Source organism: Diplotaxodon limnothrissa, linkage group LG18 (genome assembly GCF_057381915.1).
Source record: "Diplotaxodon limnothrissa isolate DT_005_m linkage group LG18, D_limnothrissa_male_GT1.1, whole genome shotgun sequence".
Taxonomy (NCBI): domain Eukaryota; kingdom Metazoa; phylum Chordata; class Actinopteri; order Cichliformes; family Cichlidae; genus Diplotaxodon; species Diplotaxodon limnothrissa.
The window spans coordinates 16117048-16142029 of record NC_140613.1 but is presented as its reverse complement, the minus strand read 5'-3'; the positions used below and the strand labels follow the sequence as shown (position 1 = coordinate 16142029).

The following is a 24982-nucleotide window of genomic DNA, read 5'->3' as shown; positions in this document are numbered from 1 at the left end:
CTTGGTGACTGTGGTCCCAACTGCCTTCAGATAATCAACAAGCTTCTCCCATTTAGTTTTGAGCTAATCCACTAACTTTCTTATGATCACACTCACCCCTCATGAGGCAAGATCTTGCATGGAGCTCCAGACTGAGGTTGTTTGATGGTTATTTTATATTTCTTCTTTCTGAATAATCACACCAACAGTGTCACCTTCTCTCCGAGTTTCCTGATGATTGTCTCATAGCTATTCCAGCATTGTGCAGGTCTACAATCTTGTCCCTGACATCCTTTAATAGGATTTTCATCTTGCCCATAGTGGTGGAGAGGTTGCAATGGAAGAAAGTGATTCTGTGGACAGCTTTGGTTTATACACCTAATGAGTTGAGATCAGGCAGACAGTCAATCTGTCTCTGGCTTGGTTACAGGGAACCAAATATTTGACTCAATGACATAAAAATCAATTCATAACTTTTTTTTGTTCTGTTTTTGTGTGTGTGTGGTTCTGTTCAACGTAACTGCTTTCATTGGAATTAGGGTGACTAGAGGGCAAGTATCAGCCAAGTGCTGCTAATGAAATCAACTTCATTATCCAATTATCAGCAACTGTGAGAACTTTTATAAAAGCAAAGGTTTTAGCATTCAAGTGTGCTTTAACAATGCTGCACTGTTCCCTGAAGTTGACATCACAGTAAGGTCAGTCAAGGCTAACAGGCAGGTTGGACTCAGGCACAGGACTTGGAAGATCACAGTTAAATGCGTTTATTTATATTGGATAGATATTTACACAATGCAGAAGTGGAATAGCCCTTCAGGGGGGTCCAGGAAGGAGGGGAATCCATTCATCCAACATTTACAGGCAATACACTCTTAATCTCAGAGTTAGGATCACCACACTCCAGCGAAAGGAATCCAGGAGTCTGTACAGAGGATCCACAGTAGCCAGAGACTCAAGAGCAAAGACCTAACTAGGTAGTTCAACAATCTAGCAAACAATGACCCTTAACCACTACCTTAAGTAGTAGCTGCTTCATGAGATCATCGTCACAGATGTGATTGGCCAAAGCAAGAAACCCGCAATGAGTCCCATCCACAACACAGACAGAAACAAACGAGGACAGATAAAGAAGAGACTAGAGAAAACCAAGGGAGAGAGCCAGAAAGCCAGGGAGGACTGAGGGACCATAACACTCAGACTGTACAATGCTTCAAAAACCCAAGACCTACATTTCAGACTCTACAAACCCGAATCAGCAAGTTAAATGTTAAGCTTCTTCTCTCTAAATACAACATAGCAATAAAGCTTAAATTTGCAAAGTTGTATCTGAACAAACCATGAGATTTCGGGAATAATGTTCTTTCAACAGAAGAGACAAGACCGAAATGAGATGTTTGGCCTTAATGCACAGCGCCATGTTTGGAGAAAACCAAACACAGCCTATCAGCACAAACACCTTATTGATGGGTGGGGAAAAAACAGAAAAAGAATCAAGATGTTCCATTATTAAAATCCAGACCTCAACCTGAATAAAACACTGTGCTGGGATCTTAAGATAGCTGTGCATAAATGAATACCTACAAAAACCCTCAGTGTCAGTGTGAGAGTCTGATAAAGTTATACAGAAAATGATTACTCAAAGTTATTTCTGCTGAAGGTGGATCAATAAGATACTGAATCATGGTGTGTATTTATTTTTCACAGAGGAGATGCCAGGTCAGAACACAGATAACCAGCTAAGATAGAAACAAAGACAAAGTTCAGTATGACGTATTTGGCTTATACGTGACCACAATGGTTTTATGTCACACCACATCGTGAATGAAGGTTGAATGAGGGGTGTGACTGGCACTTCACACTCAGACTTAACACAAATTTATCATTGCTTCATGCATTTTGACATTTGAACTTACTAAATTACACAATATCTATTTATACTGTGTATGCAGAAATATAAAATATTTCTGCAAAAATATGCAGGAAATCAGTGACTGAAATTATTTAGCTAATAAGTATGAAAGCTTCCCTGCATTTAGCTAGCAGGATGTTATGACTCCACAGCACAGCTGCTATCTGCAGTATGTAAAACAATGGGTATATTATGTGATCAATATTAATATAACTTCATTACAGTGTGCATGGTGCATTGCTAGAAAATGTTTTATAGTGCTCATTTAAAAGTGGCTCCATCTTGTCTTGTCAACAAATTGATCAGCATTCCTGTGCAAGCTCTGAAATAATTTTATAGCTACGTGGTTTTAGATCTAAACCCTACGGTTTAGACCACAAGAACTTCTTACTGATGTGGGTGAAACATAGCTGGAAGCAAAAAATTAGATCCTAATCTTGCAAGTAAAAATGAAAATCAATAATTCAGAAGGTTTTATACATAGAGCTTGACTATTCTAATATTCACAGTAGCTCCAATTGCAGTGGGGCAGCTCTCTGAGACTCTTGCAGATCATTTGGAGTGAGAAATGAAGGAATTCAGCGAGGGGATTTATCTAATCAGTTCAACTTATGCAGTACTGTGAAACAATTTAAAGTTAATATTTAACTAATTCCAGAAAATGGCTTTATTCAAACTGAAAAAAGGTCATGGGTAGTGTTATACACTGAGTTTCTATTCCTCTTAATCTTTATTTGTGTACTATAGGTGGATATTTGTGCTTCTGCTCACCCTGAACTTGCATAACAGTCAATAAAGATTAAATTAATGAAATAAAGGAAGTAAAATGCAGAGATATTGCTGTAAATGTTTACATTTTTCACATTCTGATTGTGAGAAATGGCCTCGCTGTTTAATAAGACACACTTGGCGCCCTGTTGTGTAATGCAGTTATTATTAAGTAGACTTTTGCCAAAAAGGAAAGCCCTGCAGGAGGCTTGTTCTTGTGTCATCGCCCTTATAACACAAATTGCTCGGATGAAAAGATGCAAGGCAAATAGCAGTGCCAGCCACAGAGTGAGTCCAAACATTCTAAGCCAAAGAGTTACCTGCATAATTCATGTAATCAAAAAGGGAAGTAGCCAACTGCATAGTGCTGAGTGAATATCAATCTATTTTCAGTTCCACCAAATTTAACATGTTGCTCCCTGCTGCTTTATATTTATCAAAAGTGCTTATCAACAAGCAGGGCAGGTAATTGTCATCATTATGCTAATGCGGAAACGGAACATTGTTGTGAAATGAACCGACGAGTGACAAGTAGATTAAACAATCATTGTTGCTATAAATGTCGTTTACACCAAAATGGAGTGTAACAGGATGGGCATAGTAATGTGTGCTGAGGAGTTCCATATTTGGTCAACAGATGGTGGCAGAAGGCTGAAGATAACACATGTGCAGTAAAAAGAAGCATCTAGGCTTTTACCCCCCCGCCCCGCCTCATTTTAATCATGTATTATAATCTATTACAGCGGATTTCTGGGAAATACTGTTAGTATCTTTAGAGGGATTCTTAAAATTTACTGAGGTTTTCCTCATCAATGTGAGGACCCAGCTGAAGCAAGTTGTTCTGTTGGAAAAACATAATTCCTCATGAAACTCATAATAATGATCCTAATCTTCAAAACAGCAGGTTGCTCTCGCTGTTGAATTTATAATTGCTGAGACATGATCCTGCTGCTGCGAAGAACAAAAAGTTATGTGTCATACTGCAGCTGTTCATTGATGTGCATTATCATACAACAGGTTTGGTTACATAATACATGAAATATACATGATCAGGTGAAAAAAAACATCCCAAGCATGGTTTTCATTAAGTAAATGCCAACCTTTTGGCTTGCATGAGAAACTATTAGAGCTTCATACTACTGAACAAAAAATTGTGATATTGGTATTTTCTGGATTATATGCAGTTATGTCTCTTTAACATAACTTGATTCAAAAGCAATATTAATCTCTAGTCCGAATACATGTTTTCAGTTGCCACACTGGGAAAATAACAAAGGATGATTACTGCAGTGTGTATTATTAATGACATGGAAAAAGAGCTGCACTGCTGCATGCTTCCTGGAAGCTGAGAGACTGAAATACTTTAATGTTTCCTGTATTATATTCGAATAGCTTTACATTTACTTTTAGATATATAATTTCAGTTTTCAACAGTTTTTCTTCCCTGCATCAAAAACCTAAAACACTTGACATACACGTGCGATGTCACCCAGATTGCATCCATGCCCTTTGTTTTTAGCAGTGCTCAGTCAATCCTTATCAGCAGCACCACACTGCTGCAACAACATTAGGACCTTGACTGGCAGTGACAGTCATCTGGCCTTGAACAGCTGTTGTTGTAGTGTGCGTTCAGGCCAGCAGGTGACTCTGCCTCTTCCTCTTACTGGGGAAGAAATCACAACTGTGAGCCATATAAGAGCACCTCATCTAATTCTATAATGGAAGTGATATAAACAACAGAAAACATGCAGATCATGGGATAAGATGAAGGATTTTTTACTTATGATTTTTTTAAAAAGATTTGTTGTTGTTGCCTTATATGGCTGCATAGGTATGTCAACAATATGGGACTGCAGCAACTGCAAAAGATAAACTATAGGCTTGTGGTGTTCGGGCCTGTTCTCCCTTGTGTTTTTGAAACTTGCTTTTGTTGCAATCCGTAAAACTGAAAAGAAAAAACGGTATTTTGGAATTACAAGCCAGTAAACATTACTATGTAACATAAGTGTGAGAATGGTGCAAAGAAGTCCTATAGTCTAAAATAACATCTTGTGTGTGTCTGAGTGTCCACGTTCGCGCACACAAGTGTGAACGTGTGAATGTGTAGGTCTGCATGGGAATAAAATAGATTGAGGTCTTCATGCGAAAGAAAACCCAAACTAACTAACCGCAATGTGACTGCTAATGTAAATACGGAATCTACTTTCACATCTTGCACTAACCCTGGGTAAAGAAAATTATATTGGGGGGGGGGGGGGGCTTGCATAACTGTCAGGTAGGTTATTACGATGATGTGCACGTTGAGATTTTCTCCCTTCACCGTATCCAATCACACCCTCCCCCATTCTCAAGTACAATTACGTGATGGGTGACGTTTCAACATGCGGAGGAGGGCTCTGGGCAGGGACCACTTGGACCAAAGAGGACTAAACACTATTTCATTTCGGCGCAGAAACAACGCGTTCAAGGCAGTGGACCAGGGCGCCGCGCTGAAGCCTAGCCCATTGTCTGCCTCAAACATAGCAACTAAGGAAAATCGGCTTTGACCAAAACAGCGCTATTGCCCATAGGAGTGTCCAAGTGGTAGGCATTGCGGGTTTGTTAGCAACAGAAAAGGGGCCCTGGACAGATCTGGCCAATAACGGAAAATGAATCACAGTCAAGTTTTAATAATATGAGCCGCGTTTTGTTGCAATAGGCGACCAACTATTGATGCTTCTGCGCCGATCGTTTTCCAGACCATCAAATCGCGCGGACTTCTTTTGTTCGCATCGCTTTTATCCCAAATTATAGTCTGCTTCTTATTTGTGTTGCCGCTGTAAAAGAGTTAGTAGCTCTAAAGAGAGAGAGAGTGAGCGAGAGAGAGCGAGAGAGAAGAAGAAGATGAATTTTCAGGCGAACGTCCCCGTGTCCGGTATCTCGCAGCAGTCTCAGCCAGCCATGCCCACTCCAGGAACGGTCCCGGCGCCTGTTCCCGTCCCAGTGCCCCAGTCTATCCCGTCCCAGTTCGGATCCGGATCGTCTGCAAGCTCAGGGGCTGGTCAGTTCGGTTCGGGGACTGTTTCGGGCCAGGCTGCACAGCCCGGCCCGGCCGGCTCGCAGTTTGTTTTGTCCAACTCAGCGGCCATCCGGGCAGAGATCCATCGGTTCGAGTCTGTCCACCCGAACATTTACGCAATCTACGACCTGATCGAGCGCATCGATGACCTGGCACTGCAGAACCAGATCAGAGAACACGTAATTTCCATTGAAGGTGAGTAAAGGAGGAATGACTGTTGTTTTTGTTTTTTTTTCTTCCTATTTCGACTAGTGCTTTTCATTCATTGAGATTCAGGGAAAGGGGGTGTAGTGTATGCGTGTGTTTTCCTTTTTTCCCCCATTCTTTTTTTTGAAGTGGGGGGTGGGGAAGGTGTGGGGGGTCCTCATTTCCTTTCTTTTATGCACATTGGTAACATTGCCCTGGGTGCATAGCCTAGTGTCAACAATCACACTTTGAGGCTGGGGGCGTAGCTGATCTCATAGTCCTGTTTGCGGTTTGAACTGCACCCATGCACTGCAGTGTTAACAATAAACTCTTCAATTGCTCTCACAAGAGACAGCCTGTGCAAATGTAATTAGCCCCCCAAAATTAGTTCTGCTGCTTAATGGCATTTGCCAAAGGGTACCTTGTTTTCCATCTGATGCTGACCTCCAGTAATGGGCTGAGATTTTTTTTCTTTCTTTTAATATTGAGTTCACGTGAAAAAGAGGCTTCCAAATGTGAGATCACGTGTCCTGTGAAAGTAGTAATTGTCCTCAACAATGCAGAGGCAAAATTCAACACTCACATGCAGTCAGGGTAAAAAAGGAGAGAACACATTATGATGCACCACTACAGATGGTGATAGACATGATTGGGTTGGTTATAAAGCCTCTCCTGGGCATATTCCTTGTCGCACTGGAAGTCAATTCCAAATCTTGTGAGCTGCCAAAGCAAGGATGACAGAGGCTGTAAAACATAGCTGCCTTGTATGTGGGAATCAACCACATCATGACAAAATCGACTGAAGAAGATGCACTGTCAGATATAAACATCTGAAATGATGATAGCAGATTCTTAAGCGCTTCTCCACCTTCTCACACGACCGTTTATCAAATCGCTGTGAATCAAAACTCAGAGGCCTGGAAGATCAAGTCTCTGAAAGTGCACATTTCTTTTGGATTTGGACTCATTCCTTATGATTAAAAATAAAGAATCAAAATACAGGCTGAATTAACAATGAATCAACAAATACATAATATAAAAATAAAAACCCAATAGTGCTTTTAAAATTCTGTTTCTAGAATAGGAAAAAGAGTATGAAGAATTTGTGAAATTAGTTTAAGGCAGAAATCATGAAGAGAGAACAACTGCAAATGGAAGCTAATCCTACAACATTGTTATTGTTCATATTTGACTGGAGTTTTTCATTAAAACACAAATATAGCCGTGGTTATGACACAGCATGACACAACTACAGTTCCCATTAAGTTTTGTGAACTCACCATTAAGCTATGATATATGTGTAGTTTAATTAGAAGCACAGGCCAATCTATGGATGGATTAATGTGTTTGCACAAACTTTTTGGGGGTTTTGACCTGGATTTTCACTACACGGCACTGGTCACTGCCATAAAAATGAAAGCAGGATCAGAACATTATACGGCGTGTCTGGTTTTTAGAGCAGGTTCAGTGTGAAAATGGAAAATCATCTCCATGTGAAAATGGAAAATTAATTGGTTGGCCTGTCTTGCCTCATTTCAGCCTTTTGAGGAAAGGATGATATTCTTAATTTTTCTGTTGCTTTGGGATGGTTACATAATTTTCTCTTTTTTTTTCAATGTAGACATGCCTTTATTCTGTTTGATGGGACAACACTGGAGCCTTTAACGAGTTACCTCTCAGATGTACCTTTTTTACAAGTCAAAAAAGGCTATTCAGATGTCAGTTATCATACAAATGTTTTGTTTCTTTTTCCTAAAAAGGCAAGCGAACACTTGACCCAAAGCAAAACAAGCCAGGCAGTTTCAGTGCTGTTTCCCTGTTGGCTGTCATAAATATGGAAAGCATTCAAGGGACAATTTTGTGGTGCAGAGCACAACTTTTGTTGTGGATTTGTTCTCTCTCAAGTTGGTGTGTTTCCTTCAGCTAAAGAAAGTCTGCTTTTCCTATGATGCAATTAAACCATCCTCTGGAAAATAACAAGGCTTTCAAATGTGATGTAAATTTAAGAGAGGATGTTTGCATTTAACTAAATGCGGCCGACCAGTTTATGCACATTGGTTCTACCTTTCTGTTGTTCTCAAAACATGCCATATGGGCTGCATTAATGTACAGTGCATGTTTCAGTTGTATTGAAGCATGCTTTCTAAAGCTTTATCATTATGATGCACTGCATGTTTGACTAGAAGCCTAGTGCTGATGCTTTAGAAGGGAAATTGTCATATTCCAAATGATAAACTGGGATAATATGTTTAGACATTTGTGAATATCTGACACCTAACAACAGAATATGCACAGATATTAACTGAATGTTTCCCTTCGGCTTATTAGTTATCAATTAACGTAGCACATTGTTAGCATTTTTAGGATTAACTGTCTTTTGTTCATACAGAACTGTAGTGAACTGATGTCTCTCAGCATGCACTAGAAGCAAAAAGGCGTTTTTGGCATCCCTCTGATGAGACACTGCAGTGGTCTGATGGTGCTTTGTCATTCTCTTAAATAAGATACGGTCGCCCTAATAACCACAACTTTAAGGAGCTTTGAAAACCTGCAACAGGAGACATTGGTTGACTTCTCTTCACCTGCACTGTGAAACTGCAGATCTGTTCCTCTTCAATCTTGCATCATTGCAGAGTCTGTTGCTAAGGAACCAGTGGGTCGTGCATTTAGCTGAAAAAAGAGTGAATAGAAATTACACCCCTTACAAAATGAATTCCCATCGATACTAAGGTCTCCCTGTTGTTTTGTTGATTAATAAGGCCTTTATGTGATGATGTCTCGCCATGCATGGTGATACTTTTGCGGTGATTGATATTTAGGGTGCTGCTTGCTTTCTGGAAGCCATTTCACATTACAGTTGCTATGATTACCATTCAATTTTTTTTTCCTCTTCTACCTTTTTTTGTTATTTTAAAGAGCCGTGTTTGAACATCGCAACTGAAGTTGATCTGAATTAGAATTAGTAGGAAATATATGATGAGCTAGGACAATTTACCAGGGAATACATGCAAGCAAAATGGCTGTGAGCACTAGTAGTTGGAAAATCTTGAAGACGCTACGCTGTTAATCCGAGACACAGGAATAAACATGGCCGGGAATCCAGTTTGGAGAGCCTGGGGGAAAACATTTGTACTGATACACATACGCAGCTTCCTTACATTTTTCACAGACAACCACAGAGGGGTTCCTATATTGAAATAGTATCTGGCTCAAGGCTCTCTGTTTATCAATAGGTTTGTGGTAACTTGATGAATTCCAGCTTTTGTAGGAAAACATCATCAGTAGCGATTATATATAATACACTAATACAGAGCCTAGATGTATTTTAGAGGTGCAAATTTACTAACAAATTTGTAGTGTGAAATGACACAAAAGAGCCGTAACAAATGGAGAACCTGGGATTTCTGGGCCCCCTGTGGATAAATTGTCTGCAACCCAAACCGCAGTTACTGTTGGCCTTCATTGATTAATGCTAAAATGATGACGGTGAGGCTCCTAGTGTGGAAAACCCAATCTTTATCAATTTGGTGAGTGATTACTGTGCGTAATCCCTAAAATGTTTTTAGCATTTGTGTCGGTTAAACTGTTTTCAGTTGAGGATAAATTACCCAGCTTTTAACTGTTATGACATGAAACGTGGAGTATTTTTTTCAAAGGCAAGCACACTGACTGCCAAGCTCATATTTACAGCGAAGTGAAGATTTGCACACTGTCTGCAGTAATCGATTCATTGCTGTTACATACGTATAAGCCTACTCTACAGTGAAAAGGTGACTTATCACATCACAGCCTAATTATTAACATTTTATTGAGTATCTTTTATACAGAGGAGTATATGGATCTTTTCATCTATAATCACAATGATGATCATCATAGGCTGTCCTCCTGCCAGTGATCGCCTCAAAGCCTCACTGCGTACAACAGCTGTTTGCAGACCGATGATTGCACCACTGCATTGGTCAGCTGATTGCAGGCTAAACAAAACACGGAGTCATACAAAATATGTACTGTTAACTTGTAGCCATAATTGCATCCTGTATTTCTGTTAAATGTTGCTTTTATTCTTCTTAATGCACCAGTGATAATTCAGCTAACATGCCTGTGAATACCAAATCAGGCATCTGGCATGAAACTGAATTTGAGCTAAAATTATTTGTTTGACGTAGCAAGTCAAGACAACATAGGACAAACTTATGTTTGTAAATGTAGTTTCTACCGAGTCAACAGTGAACCAGGACCTTGAGAAACATTAGGTTTAGGTTTGTTAAGGGAATAAATCATGTTTTTGGACTTATAAGAAGAATATAATTCTGATAACTGATATATGGAGATGTAGCTGCAGAGATGATATCTGTCATGTGATGATTTTAGGTATTCGTGCGAGTGTAGAGGGAAATTCAGTTAAAGCTCTGCCCTAGAAATATTATCTTTAGTGTTACTCGTAAGGGAAATGCTGATTGATGCTAATTTACATTTTAATCGAATCAATCTTGTATAAGGGCTTTGTTTTCTAAGGACAGTTGCAGGGTAAAAATTATGGAGGTTTGTAAAATTTAAATATCACCTCTAGACTGACAAGAATTGCACAGATCAGTGAAAGACGGAGCAGAGTGGTCTGACTCCTTCCTGCTTTTTTAACCTCACGGTGGCGTTGCACTTTCTGAGTAGCACGTTATGATTTAGGGGCAATGTCCCGTGTGTATTACTGGGGGATTTCCTTGGGTCAAGTGCTAGAATGTCCTTACATTATTCTATATCTCGAATTATAAGTGGATTTCATAAAACTGGAAAAGCTCATATAGCATATTTCCAACTGGCAGTCCAATGTCAGAGCAAGGGCAGCCACCTAAATCTATTGCTACTCAAGAGGGGTGCTTGGGATTTCAAGAAAAGGACTAATAAGCTTGCACAATGGGTTATTGTGTGCTCAAATAGCAATAGGGATGACACAGAGAGATACAAAAAGCACACAGACTGAAGCCTCAGAGCTCTCTGTTGGCATTGTGTGGCACCTAAGCATCTCCCCAGTACACACTGCTTCTCTCTTGTAGTCAATCGCCAAGAAGAGCACGAGCATAGAGCTCATCCGCTAATCACAAGCAGAGAATGAAAATAATAAATCTTGCCTCCTGATCACTGACATGTAAAACAGTAAAATCATAACTAACACTGTTTCCATTGACTGCAAGATGCCATCCTGTAGTGAGTTATGGATGACACTGTTTTTGTCATTTAATTCGAGAATCATGATATGTCACAGGGTCATTAAATAAACATGAAAATGCGGCTCAGCAGAGGTTTAAAGTGTAAAGTGTGTGTGTGGTTGCGGGGTTTGTGTTATTCGACTGGGTGAACTGGGCAGTGGGCCATCTGTGTCAGGCGAATGCTGCTGCTACATTTGGCAAGTGAAATCTCCACAATGTGCTCATTATATTTCAAAACCATATCTGTGAATGTGAATAAGAAACTTTCATAGAGTTGGAAAATGTCAGTCAATAACGGCAGCTGGGACTCTTACGCTCTACGTCAGTGTAAATTTTTGTTAAAGTGGAATGCTGTTGTTTATAGAGTAGCTCAGTAAGTATTTACTAGTTGTAGATCTTGTGCCTAAATAAAACCCTCGCATAAATACATCTGTGAAGCGTGGAATAAATTCAGCCGTGGCCCCGTTTTCCACTTCCCTCTCTCGAAACACAAATTAATCAGCTGCTATTAGAAAAAGAAAACTTTGTCTCTAGGATGTGGTGTTAAAATGAATTAGATAAAACTTTTATGATCCAGCCAAGAGATCCACAAATATCTGTACAAATAAACTGCACAGCAAAACTCGGGTCTTATATAAATTATCAGAATTTCACACTTGTTCAAATAAATATATCACAGATTTGCAATTAGCCTATAAATTAAAAAGAAAAAGAAAAAACCAAACCACTAAGCATAGTCATTAAAATATGTCAGAGCAGCACAATGAAGCTTTTACTGCTTTTGCAGGTGGGATAGCAGATTAATCCAATTGCTGCTGACGCTTAAGTATTTGAGGAGCCTTATTATTATTTCTTGTAGGAAAAAATAGGAATCTCTTGCCTTCTTAGTGAAAGTAAGATCAAAAGATTGATAGCTATTCTCATGCCTGTCTTGTCAAGTATAGAGCTGAAGCCTGGGGGCGATTAGCCCACCTTATTGTAGAAGCAACCAGCCAGCCTCTCCAAAGCTTACAACACATTTTATCTTGTCTATTTATTCTACTAGCACATGCCCATGCTACAGTATTGTTAGGTCTGTGATGTTAGTCCATTTTTAGGTGGTTGCTATGGAAAATGATGATGTCATAATATAATCACACATAATTAGTAGATACAAATTAGATGTTACTGTTGCGCTATTAAAGAGTTCTGAGGTGTTCAGGTGCATTTAGCCAGGTGGTTGCTATGCAACATATCTGATATAGATAAGAACCCCCCCCCCCTTTCTGGGGCCTAAGATATACCTGTGTGCTATGTTTGATTGCTAAACTCCTATTGTCGAATTTAGCTGACGAACACAGTTTGTTTATTATAGTAAGATTCATGAAAATAAAAGAGAAAATGGAAATTTATTGATTCTTTAATTCTTTGATATTGCTTCATGGATGCTGCTGTGTTCTCCTTACATGTTTAAGCTTGGTAACCAGCCCCAGTTCACCTCTTTAAGTGGGGCAAGGAATGGTAAGCTAAACCAAGCATCACACTCTTACTTTTGGGGTCATACTGGCTTAAATGTCCAAATTGCACTTTACATCTGATGTATGTTGATACTGCAGGGAATCTTTCTCAAATCAAGAGAGAGAGACATCAGAAACATCTGTGCTGGATGAAAGAGCAAGCCAGCGACTGTAGATAGAAAGGACTCTTTTGCTGTAACTCGTGTCTCAGCGGCCTACAACACCACTGTCAAGCTTTCACTCAAGTCTGTTGGTGTGATGTAATGAGGATCTGAACGCTTCAATTGTGCATGAAGCTCCCATGTCAGTCGCCCAAGTGGGGATTAATAAAGTATTCTTCTTTTGATTTCCCATTCACTTGAAGACATTGTCAGATCTGCAGAAATTGAACCGAACCACCCCTGTGCACGGCAAGTATCAGGTTTCAAGCATATTTAATCCTCGAGCAACACTTCTCGTCAAATATACGTCACAGGTTTATTCTTCAGAGTGTAGTAGTAACAGACTCCCCCCTCCCCGACAGATGCTCACCAGATAACAGGGTTTGCACATGCCTCAGACTCAAACGGCTCTCTGTGCGGGATTGGCCTTTACGATTTCTGTCATGTGCAGCCTCAAAACGCTCATGACAGCCCCATTAAAATTCACAATAATGCTGCACTCGACTCCTGACCGCAGGTCAGCAGAGATGAGCTCAACTGGTAAGCTGTAAACAGAGGCTTGGTCAGAGGGCTCGGTGGGTCTGTGGGGTCAGAGTGCCATTTCTGTATCAGCCCTGCTCTCCCCTCTGTGCTGCCACACCATAGCTTATTGAATGTGACGCTATCCTCTACAGCAGAATGTCCTCCATTGTGCCATTGAACAAAGGTTCTCTCTCTCCTGTTGATGGACGCCTTTTTTTAAAAAAAAAAGACTAAGCTGGTCAGTTTAAAAAAAAAAATCTTTTAAATAAAAAATTTGGAATCTACTCAACACAATCTCTTGTAAATAGAGAGTTTATAAGAGATGTTTTTCTCCCTCTGTTTTTTCCCGCCTCTATCGAACCGTGACATTGTCGGTTCTGATTTAATGTTTTATTGAAGGGAAAAGCCATTGAATCTCTTAGCTGAGTTCATTTTGAATAACTAGGTTTTCGGTACGGAATAAGAGATGCGCTTTTCCCAGCCAAGCACGAATCTGCAGTTGTTCAGCAGCGAGCTTTATTAGATTTAGATGTAACATAGTGGAGAAAATTACCAATTTTCTTAGGATATATGGTGATCAGTATGGTTGTTTTTTTTTTTTTATTGCTTCAGGGATATTGTGTAATTGTGAAGATGTGACTTTTTCAGTTAAATTTCAGATGACAGACTACAACAAAGAGCAATACCCTCGCATTCACCAAAGTTTGTAGTCATTTTATCCCCAGAGATTTGAAGCGGTTTTGTTATTTCACAGTCAAATAACTATTTTCACGATTGATTAATCGATAAAGTCGTTTTGAGGAAATAACATAAAAAGGCACTTTCCATTTTCCTACACTGAAATCTTGAGAATATGCTGCTTTGAGTTTGTAGTATTGATAAGGGAAAACAAGCATCATCATCATGTCAGCTTTTGCTTTAGGATATTGTAAAGGGATATTTCACCTCATATTTCATTTTTCTGATTTTTCATGGATTAAACTTTTGATTCAGAGATTAAGAGCCAATAAATAGATAATAAAAATAAGCTGGACCCCTACAACTACCCTTAAATTGCTTCTGGATGGCTATAATTTTGCCATTTAACATTATTTTTCAAGCTTGAGATGTTGGCCAATGAAATTAGCCATAGGCTATTGCTTTTTTTTTTTTTCTTTCTTTTTTTTTTTTTGAATTTGTGCAGCAGCCATATCCTATGGTGGAAGTGCTCATGTTTCCTGCCAGTGGGGTAGGGCTGGAAGCAGATGGCTGCTGACAGAGGAAGGGGTTTGGAAAGCAGTGAGTGAGCAACAGATGGAAAGACGCATATGCCTCCAAGTCCCCTCAGCTTGCCAACAGTCCCGTGACTAACTGTGGGAAGATTCTGTCCTCATCCAGGTTGGGATGGAGAGAGGATCATGGAGAAGAATGAAGTGTCCTTAGAATAAAAGACCAGTTTGTCTCTGGAAATTCAACTGTGGCAGGATTCAGATCCCATTTAATAGGGGATGAATAGAGAATCGTGGCATCAAATCAAATTGAGTCAACCTGGGCTGCAGCATCAGTTTAGCCAGCGGAGATATGTTAAGCAGAGTCTTGTTTTAGTTATCGTGATATTTTAGGAAATTAGACCCAGTCGCCTTTTCTCCTTTGAAGGGAAATGTAATACAGGGACTTTTCTGGCCTCCGGGGAGCCCAGTTTCTTTACTGAGGACAATGCTGGATAACGGAAGTGTGGCTCCACACAGTATGTGATGCTGTGAATGTGCAGTGTATGATTGCATGCACAGAGCTACAAAGACAGCTCTGGAATTATAAGTTAGTTACTCCTCTTGGAGAGTCACGTAATTGACAATGTGCAGACTATTTAAAGGCAGCAGGGCAGTGGAAATTCAATGTAATTCCCTTAATAGCTCAGGGACGTGTCACAGTTTTTCTGTCTAAGTCAGTCTTCAAGGACAGTTTGTTTGTTTCCACATGAGGCAGGTTGGGTTATTCATGAAAGTTACTGTGGTGTGAATGGATCCCGCTGAGCAAGGAGGGGAAGGGCTGTGTTGTTATCTACTGCTATTGCTACTCATTCTGCCTGAAAGCCTGCAAATCCTCCTCATAAATATCCCTTTAAAACAGACAAAGAAACCAGTTTTTACTTTTAAAATCCGCTCTCTATGATAATACTTAACTCTTGCCTTAGCAACCATTAAAATAGGATCACGAGGCACATTTGTAGTGGTTAAGGAAGGATGTGTGTGTGGCACTGTGACATTTGCTGTAAATGGAATATCCTTATATATCACTTTTCCTCACTGTATTTCTTATTGAACTTATAGTAGTTGGGAAAACCTTATCAGCGCTAGTTTTTCTGATGTGAGTCCTCCTGTCAGTACAGCTTGTTTAACATGCGCCAGCTAAGGGTTATCACCCAGGTCCTACATTCCTTTTGTAGATGTCAGTGTTTTGAGGGTGTTCCAACATGTCCTCTGGCCTCGTCTTCCCTGTCTTCAAACAGCCCAGGCAGGCAACGTGCCAGGTGTTTGTTTTCTAGTTTGTTCTGCTGCTGATTGTTTCAAATATGACTTTGGCTTTGTGTTTTCCCACAATTGCAAAAAAAAAAATTAAATAAATAAATAGAAAAATGCTCCAGTGGACAGTTGGTTTTGATAAAGTATTCATCTGTTCTGAAGCATCTGTTACTCAGCTTAAGTCTGGATCAGCTCGGATATTTTGGTCACTTGTTTTGTGAATCATAACAAAATTTTGCAGAGCTGTTTGTTGTGAAAGGATGTTTTAGTCTGTGGGAATAACTGGGGAGGAAGTGTAATGTGACCCCCCCAGCCCCTATTTACTGTTTATATCCCCGCTTCCTGCTAGTTGTTCCACTGCTGGGTCCCTCCGGCTATGACCTGTGCTCATGTCATGTGGTACAGTATGTGCGCTACATGTGCTGCAGCCGCTTTAGGAACACAATCGCAGTCTACTCCCGAGTCAGCACCATTTGGCATAAGAGATGACATCCAAGCGGCAAACATCTACTTCCTGTGGAACTCTCTGGAAAACTGGAGTCTGAAAGTTTTTCCATTTCAGAAGTAACTTGTGGTGAACAAAAGTAGTAACCTTAATGCGTTCTACATGTGTGGATTTAAGGTCATAATTACGCGCTAAGCCTTCGATTTACAGGCGTGTCCAGAGGGTAAAGAGTTAATATCTCTTTGTGTGCTTGGAACCTAATGATTTCTTGGCTGCAGCATTCTCCATCCATATACATAAATCATGAAAATAAGTGGTAGGAGATTTTCCCTATGTGAAAAAAGTAGAGTTACTGGCAGAAAGCTGGCATATTTATCTCAGGGTTCAATCGAATTATGGAAGGCCGCAAGATGCCAGGACACGAGAGGCCGATGCCAAACAGCAGATGGGAAGAGCGAGTAAAATATGAAGAAATCATTCATAAGTGTCATATTCTTAATAAGCTGCCAGTTAGGACCAATGTTTCTATGGAGATTTGGAGAAAGAAGACCAGAATTACCAGAATGCTACAGTGTTTGCCGAGCACCATTTGGTCCGTTCTTAAAAATGCAGCGTTTCTGATACGAGACAGTGCTGCAGACGGAGTGACTGTATCGTCCTCTCTGCGAAGAGACACTCTGCAGTGCCCATTTGAAATAAGCCATTCAGAGTCTCGCTCAGGGCTGTGTCAGTGCAGCTTCTCAATAGCTTCGGTTTGGATGATGAGATTTTCCTCATTGAGGAGTCTGGCGTGAAAAGTGCACTGTTCAGCAGCCTGGCACTCGTTTTTTTCTCCTTCTTTTTTTCCTTCTGAAGATGAGCTCTCCCTCGATTTTGTGATCGCGTTCTGGAACGAACTGCTGGCCCCAAATAAAATACTGCACTGGTAAAAAGGAAGAATTATGACACTCGTGTTGTCATGCAGTATATCTCAAGCCCTGCTGTGCTCTTGGGCCCATTCTGTTGTGAAATTGAACCAACTGGTGTCTAGAGATGCACCCTGCCTCCGTATTAAAGCATAGTGAGCAATTTGTGTCAATTCTGTAAGACATTTACAAGGCTTTTATTTCCTTTGCACACCTCTTTCTTAGCACCGCTGATTTGCAGGCTCTGTGTTATTTGCCCAATTGCAAGCACTTGCACAAAATATGTTTAGGCCAGTGGATATGTGTTACTAATGTTTGTGTCTCTGAAGGCCTTCACTCTACTAAACTGTGGCTTTTCACATATTTGGCTTCAAGAGACCTTCTGCGGTTAAAAAAAAAGGTTTCTATTGTTGTGTCAGAATCTGGCATGAAATCTAGATTTGGTCTTAAAAAAACTGGCAGCTAATCGCAGCCTAGACTAATTCAAAGCTCCATTTTGTCTGTTAACACAATAAAACAAATCTTTCTGTGGTCTCTTCATGCCAATAGGGCTTTTAGTAAATAGGACCCTACCTTTAGTGGGCTGGTGAGTGAGAGCCTGGGCATGATTAGTGATCCACTTTGAAGATAAATCCTTTGGCCAGACTCACCCTTGCGGATTGTCAGATGTCACGTTTGGGAAGAGTCCATCTGACTGAAATCTCAGCTTACACCGACAGGACGGGCACAGGTCATTAAGCATCAGCAGCAGTGCGGGCCTGTATTAGTTTGTAAAATGAGTCTTCTAAAGAGAGACAAAGAAGTCATCTATATTGCTTTAGCAGTGTACGAGCTCTGATGATGCATCTACGTCGGTGGCTGAGTGTAGTGCAGATCGGCTGGTGCATGGGTAGGCAGTGGCATGCGTTACGCAACACAAGTAGGTGGCTGGAGTAGGTCTGCATGAGAGTGTGTGTTTGTGGTGTCCCTCTGGTGTTTTCTTTTCTTTTCTTTTTTGTTGGATGTGTGAATTTCCCCGCACGCGAGCCTTTGCCACTGAACCTGGAGGGGTGTCTGTTGAATTCAATAGCCTGAGGAGATGGATGTGTTTGGAGTTTTGCTGAGGAGTAGTGACAAGGTGCTAGAGTAGTGTCATATTCTAGCAGAAGGTCAGGAGTTGTTGTTGTAGGGGTTAGACTGCCGTCTAGGAAGCCCTTTCAGAGAGCTTGTCTGCAAGAATCAGTCTGCACCATTTTTTCAAGATTATAACCATTTCCTTTTTTTACTCCACGCTCTCAATACTTCTATAGCCTCAGTGCAGATAATTGCCCCTGCTGCTGCTGCCTCAGACCCCTTTTGTTTGCAGCCAGTCCATGACTAGACATCCTCATTTCTGACAAAGAAAGAATCAGATCTCATCAGATAGAGTGCCCTGAGGGTAGGTTGACCTGTGGTTGTCTGAGCCTGTGCTGCTGGTCTGGTATATTTGGATAGACGATATAATTCAGCACAGTATTTGTTCTCTAAAACATCCACACTGGTTTATTTGCAGCCGTACTCTTTGTGCAATCACACATGAGAGATATTTTAACCTTTCAGTCAACCCTAAACATGCATTCAATCATTCGTCTTCTATATCCATTTACTTCTGTTTAAGGTCACAGGCGGATGGAGCACTGGGTAATGAGCAGGGAAATGCTTAGAAATGCAACCTGGCTGTCACTGGACGACCACATATTCCAGACAGCCAGATTCACACTGGCTGCAGGCAGTTTTTGGTCCAGTTGATCTGCATGATAGTTGATGAGCCAAATAACACAAAATAATCTCTTAACATCTTGATAATCAATAAATCCCCTTCTCGTTATGGTTTTGAAACAGCGTTAGGATATAAGATCCTTGCAAACCATTTTGTGCTCTAAATTATGTATAAAGTGATTTACAGACACCTCCACTTTCTGTTTATTACTTTCCTTTCATGGGTCGTTGCTTGAATTTTTCCACTTCATGTATTTTGTTGGTCACTGTGTCTCACAACACAGCTACTTGACTGCAGGAGGAACCGAGCAGGCTATTATATGATGCACTGTGTGAATTAACTGGCGTGCTGATGACTCATTGAAAATTCTTCTTGCTGCATATGATCCGTGCTGAGCAATGCAACGCCTCAGTCTGCACTGACTCAAGGACGAGGGAAGCTATGCAAATCCAAACATGGAGTGGTTTAGATGACTGTGAGTTATTGAGTTATTGGACATACACTGGAACCAGGAGGGGCATATGTATATGTATATGTATATATATATATATATATATATATATATATATATAGGTCCCTCATCCTATTCATAACAGAAGAAGACGGCCGTAGTGATCGATGTAGCGCTTCCGAATGACAGCAATATCAGGAAGAAGGAACACGAGAAGCTGGAGAAATACCAAGGGCTCAGAGAAGAGCTCGAGAGGATGTGGAGGGTGAAGGTAACGGTGGTCCCCGTGGTAATCGGAGCACTAGGTGCGGTGACTCCCAAGCTAGGCGAGTGGCTCCAGCAGATCCCGGGAACAACATCGGAGATCTCTGTCCAGAAGAGCGCAGTCCTGGGAACAGCTAAGATACTGCGCAGGACCCTCAAGCTCCCAGGCCTCTGGTAGAGGACCCGAGCTTGAAGGATAAACCGCCCGCAGGGGCGTGCTGGGTGTTTAAATTTATATATATATATATATATATATATATATATATATATATATATATATATATATATATATATATATATATATATATATATATATATATATGCTGGGTGTGCTGGGTGTTTAAATTTATATATATATATATATATATATATATATATATATATATATATATATATATATATATATAAAAAAACACCCAGCACGCCCCTGCGGGCGGTTTATCCTTCAAGCTCGGGTCCTCTACCAGAGGCCTGGGAGCTTGAGGGTCCTGCGCAGTATCTTAGCTGTTCCCAGGACTGCGCTCTTCTGGACAGAGATCTCCGATGTTGTTCCCGGGATCTGCTGGAGCCACTCGCCTAGCTTGGGAGTCACCGCACCTAGTGCTCCGATTACCACGGGGACCACCGTTACCTTCACCCTCCACATCCTCTCGAGCTCTTCTCTGAGCCCTTGGTATTTCTCCAGCTTCTCGTGTTCCTTCTTCCTGATATTGCTGTCATTCGGAACCGCTACATCGATCACTACGGCCGTCTTCTTCTGTTTGTCTACCACCACTATGTCCGGTTGGTTAGCCACCACCATTTTGTCCGTCTGTATCTGGAAGTCCCACAGGATCTTAGCTCGGTCATTCTCCACCACCCTTGGGGGCATCTCCCATTTTGACCTCGGGACTTCTAGGTTATACTCGGCACAGATCTGTGCCGAGTATATATATATATATATATATATATATATATATATATATATATATATATATATATATATATATATATATAAAATTATTATTTTTTTTCTCAAGATGGGAACAGTTTGTCTGGTTGTTGCTATGGAGCTTTACTGGAATATCTTTCCTCTTGTGTCCATCTAGAGAGAATAACACCTACTCTAACATTCTTGTTGGATCCTTTGTTTATGAGGACCGTTTTATTGCTTAAATGCTGTAAAATTGAAATAGTCCGTGCTTAGAATATTATAAAATGTTTAGTATTTTATCGTCTTCCCACTGTGTCTGTATATTCATGCAGTAGGGAATTGGTCTGGGCATTTTAATCAAGCTATAGTTTCAATTTCGAGTTTGACTTCTGTTTGCAATAATTTTCTTTGTTAGGGTTTTCTGTGATAAATAGAGTGCCCCCACTCCCCACCCCTACCCACCAAAAGCCCAAACTCATTCCCTGTAATACCTTTGACAGATACAGTTCAATTTAAATATATTTCCTTTTGAGTTTTATTGTTATCTTTACTGTTATTGGTAACTGAGTTTAGACACAAATATTTTTTGCCACAATCCTTCTGTCCTTTTTACATGTGAGCTTCTGTGGAAATTGTTTAGATAAGCCATTCCCAGACTAATTTGAAATCTGAAAATCCAACGTGGCCTTCTTCAGTCACAGCTCTAATCAACACTTGAGGCATAATAAAAGTACTTCTTCCTTTTTATTTTTGATTCAGTTCATTTCAGTTTTATTTATACATCCTAAAATCACAACAACAATTGCCCCAAGTCGCTATGATGACTCTCTATGAGCAAGCACTTGGTGACAGTGGGAAGGAGAGCTCCTTTTTGACAGGAAGAAACCTCCTGGCAGAACCAGGCACAGGGACGGGCATCCGTATGCTAGTGTCGAACTTCACTGTGCATTCATGGCTCACCAGGGGCCTGCATACTGATTTTTAGGCTTACCCTCAAGCGCTACCGGGTCTTCAGATGGCTCCTGTTGAAGAAGAAATTATGTCAAATAATGCAGGGCAGTTCTTTTTGTGCAGTTTCATCAGATCAGGTGAACCATGGGTGGTAGATAAGTAGATGGCTTACATGCAGAATTAACTAGTTGATTTAAGGACTGGAGATTGAAGAGCACAAGCAAAGATAATGTAAATATGTCTGATGCCAACAGATGTTTTGATGAGATGTCACTGAGCTGGGCTGTTATCTTGCCATCTGATAAATATCTGTCAAAGATTAAGCTTGCAAACAGTATTTTACACTGCTATTAAAAAAATCCCACTTTAACCTATGCTTGCTTCAAAGACATAATGAAAATGCCATCCAGATAGAGCGTCTCACTGGATGAAGCATACCCTGATGAACTGTGTCTGTTTGCGACGATTTTCATGAATTATTCACTCATTATTTTCAGATACATTATTCTATGCTGTTGCTGAGCTCCATTAGACAGCTTGCGTAAGTTTTGCAAGGAAGTATCAGCAAACTGTCAGCAAACTAAACTATCAGTGAAGATTATTTCCTTTAATGAAAGAGAACTCATCGGGTGGCAGGTTGAGAGTTTAATGTGAACACTGGCAAACTTTAGATCATTAAACAAGATACATGCTATCAAATCGATGCATGCATTTGATAGCATGGGTGGTAGGTCTTATGAGGTAGCTCTCAGCCTTCCACAAATTTCATACTTTATGAATTGTGTTTTGAAGTCAGTATTTATAGGGCAGATAAGTAAGAAGGCTCACGGGTCATGTGGTGTCTCATTAGAGTGTACATAGAGTCAATAGATATGATTGATTCATAATGGAAGATGTTGCCTTATTGAGTAACCCACTGAAGTTTGGAGTGATTTATTTTTAACTTCACATCTATTGGACTTTTCACTGATTTTCTTTGCTTCTTCTCCCTCATGCCCCTGATGCCTTTGGCCCATCTCCACGGACTCGGACACATTTAACTCTGCAGGTAAGCCCCACAAATACTGAATAATATCAACACACGACGGGAATGGCTATATTGTTAGACACCATCATTTTTTAGAAGGTTAATTTTGAAAACCCCTGGGTGAATTCGTAGATTCATAGACTGGGCTTTCTGACACCATCTGTGGCTCTCAAAGAAGACTTCCCCTCTGTAGTCATGGAACCAGCTGTTGAGTGTACCTTTGTATCATTAACTGTGCTTAGTGGCCATCTGACAACTGGTCATAGTGATTGTCAATGGGTACCCTGCCAGTCACAGGTCTAAATAAGAGCCAGAGAAGTATAAAAACATTTGCTTTCCATGCGCTTAAATGCTTAAAAGGGTTTACTTTCTGACTTTATATAAGAGCCTTTTCTAAAGTTGGAGCTAGTTTATCCACCCATAAGCCTTCTAATATATTACGTAGGTGGATTGTTTGTTCTAATCTGATGAAGGAGTAAAAAAGGGGAAGAGGGGGTTTAGCCTTGGGTTTCTGTGCTGAATAGATTTGAATCCAGTGTTTTTATTTCCAGCATATGCTCCATGAAAGGTAAGGAACATAGGCCAGGCTAGATCATAAGCAGGACAGTGGTGGTGATTTATTTAGAGGTCTTAGGAACAAAGGGGTTTTGGGAATCTCAGATTCTTTTAGAGCACGGGGGATTCTCACAGTGATAACCTCCAGAGACGATCCCAGATGGGGATGCCATCCTTTCAGCTGGCCTACTTCCCTGCCACTCGTCGCACATAGCAATTTGTGCAATCCGCCTTCACCACTTGTCCTGCTAAGCCAGCCATGTAATTATTGTGTACATTTTAGCCTTGCTGCAGTGGAAGACATTCATCTTGCTGCATGAACAATTTCCATACGGTTTGGACGCTGTACTTTGAGTGATTGTGGTTAGAGCTCCGGCATGGCAGGAGTGGCAGGAATGACAGCAGAAAACGTGTTTCTAACAGTGATGCTGTTATGTCTTAGGTAAAAAGAAAGAAAAAAACACCCCAATCCACATCACTGTGTAACACCACAGAGCTGTGGGACATAATATAGTGGGACTTAAGTACAGTGTGCTACAGCTATTTTCTTTTTCAGTCACCTGCATGATAACGCACGTGAAGCCATTCAGTATTAGCTCAATAACAGGTCTTGGTTGGGAATACAGCTTTGGTGTCTGCTGCTGTGAAGATGCAGCTGAAATTGGTGTCCTGTGAGTTCAGTAGTAAGTCAGTCCTGACCTGAAGGACAACTTTGGTGTGTGTGGTGTAACATGCAGCAATAGCCTTTGATTTATTGGAGGAATTCTGTTTATGAAGTAGTTCAAGAGCTTAAGAGAATATTTTTTAAATGTTCTTACAGTGGCTGCCCTGATATCAGAGGTTCATGTTGCTGAAAAAAAAATGGTAACAGTGTTGTGATGATTTCTATTGAAAATCTGGTGGGAAAAAGGGAAAAAAACAAAACAGTTGTTAAAAAAATATTATTGTGCTACAAGTCAAATTAATCTATAACTACCATAAAATTCATCATCTGTAGTTATTGTGATGACCCCAATTCTCCATAAATTTTTAAACATAAACTTGCAAATAAGTGGAGTCAACTCCCTACTCTTCCATTGATTCCCAATTTTAAATTGTGTCTGAAGTTGGAGTCTGTGGTTTGGTTTCTGAACGCTCCAGGTGACAGTTGCAGATTGATTAGGAGTTTCTGTTTACTTCTCTACTTGCTGTAAACATATCGACATGGACCGCATGGTTTTGGCACTAGGTGGCTACATAAACAACATCTAAAGGTTTCTGTGCAATAAAAATCGAATAGCCTAACTTGTAGGGCTTTGATATGTAACAATATCAAATGTGTATTTATCTATGAGACCTGCAGAGTAATTTCCCTTAAAAAAAACAACTAACTAAAACAAATTAAACTGTCAGAGCAGATTTTATCACTCAACTCGTTCAGTAACTGGTGTTTCTAATATTAGGTTATTCAGCATTTGCATTTGTGAAAGACAAAACAGAAAACCTATCACCAGTTCCAGTGTAAACTTTGTTTTTCAGTGATTTAGCTCTGTGTGTAAATGGTACTTGGCAGCAAAGCCTTCTGTACTTGTAGCTGATAGTTGATGGTTCAGTGTTCATGGAAAAGAATTTTCTGTCAGAATTTGTGACGTCTTTAATACAGTGCTGTGCAAAAGTCTTGAGCTCCTCCTCATTTCTTTATATTTTGCTTGGAAAATTAAAAATAGGTGGAGTGATTTATTGAACCATATGGATATACATACAGGAAATACAGGATATAAGGGAATTCATTCTAATGAGCTTAAAAGTCAACATTAGATATGACCTTTATTCTTCAACACAGTGGGAACTGTCTCTTGTTTTTTCCTTATGTAGTTTTCAGGACTAGTCCTCCAGACATCCTGAAGGACATTCGAAGCCCTTCTTTGGATGTTGGCTGCCTTTTGTTCTGTTCTCTTTTAAAAATGATC

The 24982-nt window shown here is 40.3% G+C and overlaps 1 protein-coding gene across 1 annotated transcript; it reads left to right on the top strand.

Annotated features, from left to right (window-relative positions):
- Positions 1–5072: 5072 nt before the first annotated feature.
- Positions 5073–24433, top strand: LOC146613343 (uncharacterized). Its single transcript, XM_085379010.1, has 2 exons — positions 5073–5909; positions 22500–24433. The coding sequence occupies exons 1-2, from the start codon at positions 5540–5542 to the stop codon at positions 22517–22519; spliced, it is 390 nt and encodes a 129-aa protein (XP_085235136.1). The 5' UTR covers positions 5073–5539; the 3' UTR covers positions 22520–24433.
- Positions 24434–24982: the final 549 nt, after the last annotated feature.

What these genes read in the sequence shown, in the direction of transcription:
- LOC146613343 (XM_085379010.1), top strand. Translation starts at nt 5,540, where the DNA reads ATGAATTTTCAGGCGAACGTCCCCGTGTCCGGTATCTCGCAGCAGTCT. An exon ending in ACACGTAATTTCCATTGAAG is followed by an intron (nt 5,910 to 22,499) that starts GTGAGTAAAGGA and finishes TTAACTCTGCAG; the next exon opens with GTAAGCCCCACAAATACTGA.